At 38.6% G+C, this 11,870-nt stretch overlaps 1 protein-coding gene across 1 annotated transcript; it reads right to left on the reverse strand.

The window, feature by feature from the left end:
- Positions 1 to 4,014: 4,014 nt before the first annotated feature.
- LOC133137512 (neuritin-like) lies at positions 4,015 to 11,021 on the reverse strand. The gene is made up of 3 exons (XM_061255830.1): positions 10,788 to 11,021; positions 6,744 to 6,888; positions 4,015 to 5,523 (listed from the first exon to the last, which is right to left on the reverse strand). Exons 1-3 carry the CDS (start codon positions 10,840 to 10,842, stop codon positions 5,295 to 5,297), a joined length of 429 nt encoding a protein of 142 aa, XP_061111814.1. The 5' UTR covers positions 10,843 to 11,021; the 3' UTR covers positions 4,015 to 5,294.
- Between the last annotated feature and the right edge of the window lie 849 nt (positions 11,022 to 11,870).

An 11,870-nucleotide genomic window follows, 5' to 3' on the forward strand; every position in this document is an offset into this window, starting at 1 on the left:
CACTTGAAGAGGTTTGTGAAACGGGCGCCGGCAGAGTTCCTGAAAGACCACTCTGTTTGTGTGACCTCCGTGGCTGAGCAGGGACAGGTCTCTGTAAATGGAAAGCTTCAAACTTCAGCAAGCAAATAGCATGCCAGATCTGCGCTAAGGACATTGAGCTGGTCATAAGCTGGTCTAGCTGGTCATCCAGCTTGGCCAAGCTGGTTTAGCTGGGTATGAGCTGGTCAACCGGCTACCAGCTGTTTCAAAACCTTGTTTCAGCTGTTTTTTTCAGCTGGGGTGAGAAATGTCTCTGGTGGCTTTTGGCCTGTTGTTTCTGGTCACTTATCCTTGCATTACATGACTGAACAGAGGCTTTCATCCACAGCGACATAGGATTCATGAGCCCATTTATAATCAATACGTCACGTTAGCCAAGCAAACCAACAATTAGTACTGTCAACAAAAGTAAACACCATTACACGGCAAACATATTATTGACAGTCCTTGGTATGTCATCTGGTTCATCATTTGCTGTCTCAGTTGGGCTTCAAACAGCATTGCTCTGCACCTCTGATACGATGTCATCTTTTCTCCAAAAAGAGTATTTTTCTCGCTGGGTCCTGGAATGGAAATGCATCCGTATTTTAAAAAGCCAAATAGCTGATTGTGAGTATCGGTGGGTGAGGATGCATTGTGGCAGATGTTGACAGCGAGTGTCTGTGGAGAAGAACTCTGAATGAAATTGTCCCAGCTGTTACTGTATCCTGTTTTTTCTGCTTGATTTGGCAGCAGAAGGTAAAGAGCACTGCTTATGTACAGGCTGTGAATATGGGCTGTCAAAGAGATGCTGGTGTAAAATTATTCCAGCTGTTGATCATTTAGATGGATTCGTTGACTACACGGTAAATGGTAAATGGTAAATGGTACAATTGATGCTTCTCATTCACCCACACACATTCACACCAATGGCGATTGGCTGCCATGCAAGGCACCAACACAGTAAAATGTCCAGTGTTAATTCAACTCTGACAGAGTACATATCAGTCCAATAGGGACCATGTGTACCTTGTCAGAGTTGATTTAACACTGAACATGTGACTGTGTAGGCTGCAATTTAAATAGAAATCGAAATCACTGGGTCCCACAAGGTCCATAATTACAATGGTGCATTATAAATATGTTAATTGAAAGGATAATTGAAAATAAGTTAATAATACTTGAATGATGTTTCTAAAATCAAATATGCCTAGTGAGTGCTTTGATTCAGCTTCAGTTTCAGCTCGTGTCTGAGAAACAAAGCAGTGAAGCTTTCTGACAGTGTGGCAACAATGCTTTCACTGTTATTAAAATCGGGGCCTGTACAAAGCGTTTTTACCTTCCTATTTTTAAACATTAAAAAACATTATTATTTTAGTGTGTCATGGGTTTCAGAGATCAGCTTCTACCTCAGTGTGGAGAAGTTAATGCTCATATTCATGGTCATGTGTTCAGTCACTCATTTGTTCATATTATTTTTCAAGATCAGTTTCCCATTTAAAGTTACAAGGATATGTTGTTCATGACTCTGGTTTTCTTTTATGTGCTGGTTACCATGGAGATAATAATGAAACCCTATTTTTGTACAGCAGAATTTCTAACCCACGGAAAACGGTGACTGTGAAAATACTCTCATATTTCTTGTTGATACCTGAGTTTGTACCAACTAGGTTGGAATTGGAAAAACTCTGCTATTGTCAAAACCAGCAGGCCCTTTTAACAGGCGGTTTAGTCGCTCATCTAAGCAGTGCGTACTTTGCTATTGGGCGGTGTTTTAGACCGCCCAATCTGCTCCTGGCATCGTGGTTTGATGTCTGGGAGTTCTGATGACTCAACGCCAATTCAGGCCGGCAAATGATGCGTTTGTGCACGAGGCTCTCTCACTGAGAATTAGCAGGTGTGGTGTGCATCTGAATGTAGGTCAGAAAAAGTAAGTGGAAAGCCAGACGACCATATGCTCTTTAAAAGCGAAAGGCGTCTTTAACCTTTCTTTATTGGTTTCCCATTTTCTCACACCGCCATTTTAATCTCAGCAGGTAAAACTGAAATTGTATCTCATTTTAGGGCTCTACAAAATAGCCCGACTTTGCATGTGTTCTTCTAAGAATGAAATAATGTTTGTGTCAATTAAACGATTTTTCTAAAAATAGAGACCCTTTCAGTGTCAATAATCTGGGTTATTGGTAGCCTACTTTTGGGCGTAGCCTTAGAAAAGGTAAAGATAGTCTAATCATTAAGAGAAGCATTAATTATAGTAGGGCAAATAAAATAATGTGAATCCGTCTTTCCGATATTTCTGTTTATAATTTACTATAATATAAGCTTATAGTAGATTTTATTTATTCTGCGAAACAAATCTGTTCACCAAACGATCCTTTAAGATAAAATTAGCAAGCAATACCGTACTTTAAATCTTAAATATTCATTTTTATGTATGATTTCTTAAAATCTATGTATTTTTCTTGTCCTACTTTATACTATAACTACTCGGCCTACTGCTCCTACTATTACTACCAACCACTACCACTATTTTTACGTGCCAAAACATTTCCGTTTCATTCATTCCGTACAGAACAATTGCGTTGAAAGAATGTTTTGGCTATTTGCATTGGAAACTAACCATTTAAATAGGTTAAATAAATTGCGATCACATGTGGAGAAGTGTGTGAACTGTTGCCCATCATAGCCTGTCATTCACAATGCTGATTGATTAACGTCACACTCATTCTTTCTTAAAGCTCGTGTTTACTCGTATTAAAGGACTGTAGTAAAACGTTATTAACTAACCACATCATTTTAGTGTAGTGACCTAATGATTGAATGATTGCTAAAAGTTACTAAAATTAGCATTGTGAAGTGAACATTACACCTATTTTTCATTTATGTCCTATTTCTGAGCAGAACTTGGCCGTCAATTAATAAAAACTTTTGGTAAATGTACATATTTATAGGCTAGTGTGTTTATTTCCATTGTGCAACGCAATTTTGATGAAAGCTGCAATTATATATAAAATATAATTATATATGATAGGCCTATATAAGAAATATTGATTGGTTCACAGTTCATTCCTCAACCTTTAAGATATAAAAATTACCTAGATTGAGGTGCGTATAGCCTTTGTGGACATTTTTTATTTGTAGAGCTATGCTATATTTTGCCTACATTAATACAATAAATGAAAAAATGTGGAATAATTAAGCTATTTGTGGCAAATTCAAAAACGTGTATACGCTACTCTCGGTAGCTTTCTGTCTACTTAAATGTTATTATTAGGCCCTATTTGGTTTTTACACGCAAATAAGATTGTTGGCCTTTTTCTTAGCAATTTTTGCTCATTTACAATTAACACTCTATTAAATATTCCCATAGTGATTCAGCAATAGCTGGTGTTTTTTCCCCTTTAATCTAGCCTGACAAAATGCGCCATCTGTGCTAAAAATAGGCCAAGGCAGGGGTTACACCCGGTGCCAAATCGATAGGAAGCAACTTAATGCCATTCGTCCAGGGGTGCCTTATTAATTATGAAACTACTGTCAGCTCCGAAAACATAAATTGCGCCGAATTTTTGCTTTGTCATTGCTAAATTCCTTATCCCCCGCTTTTTATTATTATTATTAATATTATTATTATTATTATTATTATTATTATTATTATTATTATTATTTTATTTTATTTTTTATTATTATAATTATTTGCTAAAATACAATGACATTAAATTGGCAGTGTTGCAAGAAATTCATGCACGACTGTCGTTGGTTGCTAACAAAAAGCATTGGTCACACATAAGCCTTAGAATAATTACAATATTACCCTTTAAATAATTACAATAATTAAAATCATTTAAAATATTAAACCCACAGCCTACAGTAAGAGTGGGGGCTGAGCTTCATACGACCAGTTATAATGCAAAAATTGGTATTTCCTTAAAACCACTTTATCATGGACTCAAGAGTAGGCTAAATAATGCATTATGTTTTTTAAAGAACACCACACAATTGTTTCAAACAGTAAATGGTTTATTTAATATATATTTAAATAATTTGTAGCAATCTTGAATTTTTAAATCTCTTGGGTTTAGTTATCACTCTTTCTTTAAATCATCTGATATACATCTTGCCATACGGTTCCCCGCAGGCTATCTATGGTTTTGGAATATTCAGGTATTATAAGTAACATCCCCATAAACAATCAAACAAAATACATATACTTGTAAAGGCTGTGAAACGTGATCTATGCCTTGGCAACATCAAATAAAGCTAGCAAATTTCACTTCATCCAACTTTTTTTTTTTTTTTTTTCAGCCATCATGTTTCGGTGATACAGTACGTTTCTTTTATTATTTTTTTCCTCTATGTAACCTATGTGACGACATTCTATCTTAATGACGGAAACACACTGTGGAGCGCTGCGGCAACAGTCAAAATGTATTCTTGGTTCTTTCTGGAGATATTGGGCGACGGCATTGGCTTCCATAGATATCCTGTTGCCATAGTTTGGTTCCATGGTTGCCCCAGTGTCACCGTGTTTCTCTCCGTTCTCTGCAGGACTCCAACCGTTCCTGAGTCTTCTTCTTAATTTGTATTTCCTCTTTTGTTGATCGGAAAGTGATGGGTGAGTCTGAGCAGGAAATAGACACCACAATGCAATCCACCACGACTTGCTCCAACTTGACTTGGCATGACAAATTTGGCAAATCGGAAAAAAAAAGTTCTAAATTAAAGTCATGAGGAAGCCAACCTGGGATGAACTGCCTGAAGTTAATTACTTTGTAATTAGGCTAAATTAACAATTCAAACACTGTTTGACTGCCATGCGTGCTACTTCACAAAATGATAAAAATGATTCTAAATTCTCTGGGAGGTGAATCTGATTAGCAGCGTGGCCTGTATGGAATAGGAAATTTAGCTTTCTTGGGCAGAATGCATAATCGCACTGTAATCGATTACGATGGTAATAAGACATAACTTTGTAATTCAGACTTAAACGCTGCTAAGTGTTTATAGCCTAAACAAGAGCAGCGCTGAACCCCAGGTCAGGTTTGAAAGCGACGATGAAGTATTCCCAGAGGGTTGCCCGCCAATTTATTTAAAAAAAAACAAAACAAAAAAAACAAGACGTCTCTTCTGAATGAGGGTGATTTTCAAAAGTATATAAATCCATGTGGGTGTAGCTACAATAAAGTGTATTAAATCGACCGATGTATTTATTTTCATTATTATGTTGGTAGTCATCATCGTCGTTTTTTTTTATTTCGTTTTTTTCTTTTCTTTTTTTCTTAAAAAGCAAGCCATGTCACTAGCGCGGAAAGTGCCGCCAGAAGCATCGTGACGCCGATCGGCACAGTGGGTCGGGGGGCCCCGTTCTCTCCTCCGCACAGTTCAAACAAGCTGCCACGGAACTCCAGTTTTCGGGATTCTTTTTGGAGTTTTACCCATAGATCCGTTGCTTCCTCCGGGCAGTCCGCGAGCGCGGTTTTGGCGCAAACGTTGAAGTCATTCCAGTATCTGCAAATAAAAAAAATCTGAGTGGAGTTTCATAAATCCAGTTCTATTAAAATTGTAGGCCTATATATGGATACATATGGAGCATAGCATATCTGCTTGTTCAACCATTACTCACTATTGTGTGTTGCCTTTTTTTTGCTATATTTTTGTTGATTTTGTCAAAACTATTTTGTTATTCTCCTTCATTGTATTCCTATTATCTAATATGTCATGAACACATCTCGATGTAATAATGTACAAACACTACGAATGTATTGAATATCCTTCGGGACATTTTATTTGCAAGTAGCTACTTCGTAAATGTAGGCTACTGGATGAAAATAACCCAAAACAGTATGCACACTTTGGTGGTTCACTTGAAGGAATTCTGTCCCATCCACCCTTTGGCTGATCTGGTAAAACTACGCTGAGTTCATACATTTGTAATAAATAATGAAATATAGACATGCCAGGGGGACCTTTCCGCTGTAATCGCGTCTCCCCGTGGGAAATCAAGGCTCCCCCCTCCCCTCCTCTGCACTGAAGAAGCGACGAGACACTGGAGAGACGCACCTGACCCGCGGTGTTTAACTCTATGGCAGTCTGTCCTGGGTTTGCACCATTTACATTCATTTACATTACATTACATTCACTCGCACACATTCAAAATGAAATGCATCCGAATTTATTTTTAACCACAATAGCCTACATGGGCGAGTATTGGGCAATCCATTTTTAGCACCCATTGGACTATCTTCCATTTTCCAGGATGAAAAGATGGGAGCTCTGCATCCAACTAAATATTCGTATTCGTATCAGTATTGCCAAATTCAGTTTCATTAATATTCAAATATTTATTCATTTTCTAAATTGAAAGATGCTAATTTAAAATATAAATAGCCTACTGACGTATTCCTAAATGTTGGGGCACTCATAGTGACCAAATGCCACCCCTCCCCAAAAGTGCTCCGAACTAGCATAACACAAAATGCACACAAATCCGATCCGATGGAAGTGGCTATATTCCATTCCTATTAGTGAATGTGATCTGAACAGGAGCACTGTGCCGTAACGCACGCTTGCTGGTGGTTTTCGTAAGGGCGCTTAAGAATTAATGAGGGAGGTCTCTTCTCATGCCATCTGTCTTCCAATCTCAGCCTGTGTTAACTGGGTCACGGTGTAACCCCCCCCCCCCCCCCCCCAGAACGTAGGCTATTCTAGAGGGTAAAATTTCAACTTACGAACAGATGGTCTGTAGGCTGTCTCTTTCGTCCAGTTCCTTTGGGTAGTTCACCATGTTTTCTCCCAGTCTGAGCAGGCAGTCTGAGAAACCTTTAAATATGATATTACATCTCCCTGTTGCTCCCACTGCCTGCAGCAGATACGCTGAAATTAGAGAAGAAAAGCATGAATTACATATAATTGAATTATGTGTATTAGCCATGGCTACTCTGGCTATATCCATGACCAATTGCACTGCATGTATAACGACTAGGAGTAGGCTATATGTGATTATTATCGGTATAATATCTCATCGTTCTTGCGTGCTATAATTGCATATTAATGATATTATGTCCAGTTAAAATTGTGTACGCATCTATTTTCTCATATTTAACGTTTCGTTAAATATGAACAGATGTGCTAAAATTATTATTATTTTAATATAGCACATTCTTTTGATTAATAACCTGTCCGAGTTATTTGCACGCAAAAGAATATGATGGCGCGTTATGGTGCGTGACATATCGTGCGCTATCAAATTGGTTGAAGCCACAATGGAACCTGAGGTAATGCTTGTGAAGTAGGATGGAAGATGTATTTCTTTGTGCTGCTGAGGTTGTGAGTGGAGATGGGTGGGCTGGGTGGGCGTGGTCTTTATGCTTAATATTCAAGATTCAGGAATACACAGGAAAGGCTTATGAATCAATTTGAAGTGTGTGTGTATGTGTGTGTGTGTGTGTTTGTGTACTGTGTACATTTGCTTTTTTGCGCGCGCGTGCCCGTGTGTTTGTTTGTGTGTGTGTGTGTGTGTGTGTGCGTACACGACTGCCTGCGTGCACGCGCGGCATAGGGAGGCCATTGACTGCATATAGTAGCCTAAAACGACAAGGTTCAGTTTTGGGGGAGGTGTTCAAATTCTTACATATACACAGATGACAAATAAGAGTGGGTTCCAAGCGGAGGCGCCGTAAAGGTTATCTCTTTAATCTTGGCCGAGCTATTTTTACGCGTTGTAACGCGGGGACAGGAGGTACGGGTTTTCCCCCTGCGGGCGCACAGGGTTCGTTGAGCACGAGATAGCCAATTGATCAAATTGTAACAATCCTACGAGCTCTCCGCTTGAGTGACAGTGGTCAGACAGTGGAGCCGCTTGCCTCTTGTTTATCCTCGTCAGTACTAGCCTAATAGAGGCAGTTGTGAGATAGAGAATGCGCTTCGGCACGACTGACCAGTACAACTGTTTAGCAGGAATATTATTATTATTATTATTATTATTATTATTATTATTATTATTATTATTATGTTCCAATAGATAGATTATATAAATGTTCGACCTTTTGGATAATTTATAATCTACCTGTAATTTATAGTGGGCTATTTCGAAATTCCTCAAATCTAACTGTCGGCCAGTTTGAATCTGACAATCATCTAAACTGACAGTATTTTGCATTAAAATAGGCTCAATTGATAAAATACTCAAGGAAAGAAACCAGCGTATTTTACTTCCCACAGACCTCCGCATTCCCGTTGCGTATCGGATGCTACGAACTGCCTTTTGCATACCAGCGCTATGCACTTACTACCTCCATATTGCGAACATATATACATTCTGAGCCAAAATATGATGGAACATTACTAACCTTGATTTCACGAACCATGTTTCATCGAAGTGTCTTTTTCAAACCATTGCAAAATTTTACTATCTTTACTGGAAGCCACTAACGATGTTCTCGCTATTTTCTTGTGGGACTACATATTCGTAAACCCTTTCATTCCTGGTTGGTTATGTGTTTGTGCTAGTAATCCGTCACCTTTGAAGATGGGTACAATTAAAGAAATGTTGGCCGTTTTATCTATTTTCAGCAACCCCTGTGTAGCCTATAATTTAGAGTATACACGATACATAGGATGAGATAGATCATAATGCAAGTTAGCCTAGTGTATCGTGTACAAATTGCACTGTATACTACCGATTTGTTTTATTCCGAAGGAAGTGATGTCATAAACAGCCTTCGTTTGCATTTTTGTCCGTTCAAATGATCTCTGGTATCTGCTCTCCCATTAATGTTCTGACATTATATATATATATATATATATATTTATATATATATATATATATATATATATATATATATATATATATATATATGCTTTGCAGTCATTAGATATTTATGAGGACGGCTCTGTTTGTAAAAAGGTCAGTCCCAATAGCACATGGTTGATACAGGTAGGCTACATGTGCAATTAAAACAATAACGCCTCCATGGCCGGCCAGGTTGATATTTTTGTGGGTGGGGGTGGAGGTGGGGAGTTGGAGGGAGGGAGGGAGGGGGGGCGAGGGGACGAGATCCACTACTGCTGCAGGGAGTATGCTGTGCGTACTATGCCCGAACCATCCCTCCGTCATATACGCTTTAAACCAATGCAAGCCATTTCCACTGTGGGAAGACGGCTGTTGCATAACCTATAGCAGATCAATAGAAAGGGCACACAGAGACGAAGTAATGCAATACTTAACCATAAACTAAATATTACACTTCTCACAGTATTTGTGCAATAACCGAGGAACAATTTCCCATCGTTCCCATATTGTGTTGGTAGCCAACCTCAATATAAATATATATCTCAATAAATGTATAGCTAACGTCGTGTGTGATACAAACTGTTTTAAAATAGGATTTGGCAAATAGAAAACTGCAGGCTATTAAGCACATTTAATGCCATAAAACAAATGTTAACACTTCTCCCTCAATTAGACGTAATAAATGTACTTTTGTATGTCGTTTTGGCCAATAGCAGGCTAAATTAATAAATTGTAAAAGTGTAGGTTAATACCCCGAAGTTTATAATGGTGTGATTGGATATAAATGTTGCAGTTTGAGGGTATAATGCAGTAGAACAAGGTTGTATGCAATAAATCAGTTAAGCAAAATAGTGTGGAGAAATTTTTCATTGTTTGTAATTGATGATTTGATTAAATTATTTGCCTCTAGCCTCTCTGCCCTAAAAAACGGAATTATACATTACAGTATATAAACCATTAGCCTATAAAAAATGGTCATGTTCTTGGAGTCAGCAATTTTACCAATACCTCATGGTAACAAATTTTTAAATGTTATAAAAAAAAAAAAAAAAGAATTCGATTGTTAAACGTGTGAATATCAATGTATTGTTTAGTTAGACATTTTACAAATAAAATGGTTATAGGTTACAACGTTCACGATGATGGTAAGCACAATTCGTGACACCAGCCGTATCCGTTGAGGTAGTTGTTAATTTTCTTAATTTCTTTAATAGGCTACACTGCAATGGTGAGTTTATGTGTACAAAAACATAGCATAGTGTTCGGCGTGGATTCTGCAAGTATTTTTGACCTGCTCGGCATGTGAGCGTTTAGCCCGAATTAAAATAAGTCAGTGCAGATTCAGGTGGAATATTTCTCCCCAATGGCACGCACTGATGCGGCGTGAAATATTTATATCACCCATGCCTGCTGCTGTCGACTTATTAAGACACGGTTGCCACTGTACTACCTAGCTGTAATGTTATGCAATGTTTCTAGATATGGCTGCACTGTTGTGCGGGCAACTGTTTATTCGTGACCTTGTCCGTTCAAATAAAACCTTCGCACGAACCGATGTAGCCAAACAATGGGGTAGGCTACTCATTGAACATATTTAATATAAAAATATTCTTTGGTTAACAGACTGATATAATACCACGCTCACTATATTTCAAAGGCTTTCGCGAGTGCCCGTATTTTTTTCACCTGATACAGGACGCAAGTTATTTGTTTAATTTTGACATTTTACACAGTTAAAAGTTTTTAAAATGAAAAAACACAATTTGCGATTTCTATGAATGCCTAATTAATTTCGTCCTGGTTCACGTGACAACACATTTCGGTAGTCCCGTTTTTCTATTATTAAAACATTCTCTGTAATATGCATTGATGTTATTCGTTTATAATCCACAGAATGCTGAATTACTGATCGATTTGGACAAAACACTAAAGCATGCAGTGCTTTTTTCAAAAATGTAGAAAAATGTGTAGTCCGACTCACCTAATTGCACTGCAAGAAACAGTGAGACGTATCTGCCGGTCAAAGTTAATCCCATCCTACGTTCAGTAAAACCATTTGAGTGTGCACATCTTAAATAACTGGACGGAAAGGCGGAAGTAAATTCTGCACATCAGACATTGCCGCAACGTCCAAGCAGCAGCAACGGTTTCTCTCGCTTTCCCCTTTTTACGCGCGCGGACAGTGAGGCGAAGAGGCGAGAAACGGTGCACCCCATTAAGCTAGGGCGGCGATGCTTTTTGCCTCACGCCCACATTGCTCGAGTGACGTAGAAATGATTGACATACCCCTTTTCCTTCATTTTTCATTTGCCAGGGAAGACGAGCACTGCATTTTTTTGCACACAAATTTCAGGGGACCGCGGTGATTCCACATTTGGGTCATTAACGCGCTTGTGGGCTACGCCGAAGACCACCACTCTCAGGCGTTGACCCCGTAGTGCCCATTGTGCATTGCGTTAATGTTTCATTGTTAAGAGTATTTATACATAAAATGGACAAAAGTCAGACGATGTAGATTGACAGACCGACAGGCTACTTAAACACATGTACACATGCATACAGACAGACATGCAGACAGATACACAGGCGTATGGACTGTCCCGTTGGTGCTGCGTCTATAGTGACCTGCTCATGGTCACAGTTTCTCCCAAACTGCGGTGAATTAGACACGGGACGCCCTGGGGTGAAGTCGGGATAGTTATTTGCAGTGATATGAACCAGTACCGTTATGAATTAGTACAGCTTTTGCGCACTATATAAGCTATCTGCCGCACTTATTCATCGAGAGGAATTTTTATGACTTTCTGCAAAGCAGCATTCTGTAACCAGATAGGTAGCTTGTATCCAGAACCTGTCATAATGTGACCATGATATGTGACGACCCACCTGCAAAAATATACATATACGTTTTGGCGTGAAAATAATTTTAAAAAGTGATGCATTTATATGCTCATGTTTAAACGATTTAGGGCATTCCGGATTAAGTGGAAAATAGGGTAAAGAGGTGTGTCATCTCAGGATCACCTAAATGAAAACGAAAGAATGACGATACAGCTCTCCCCAC

This window comes from Conger conger, chromosome 9 (genome assembly GCF_963514075.1).
Source record: "Conger conger chromosome 9, fConCon1.1, whole genome shotgun sequence".
NCBI lineage: Eukaryota > Metazoa > Chordata > Actinopteri > Anguilliformes > Congridae > Conger > Conger conger.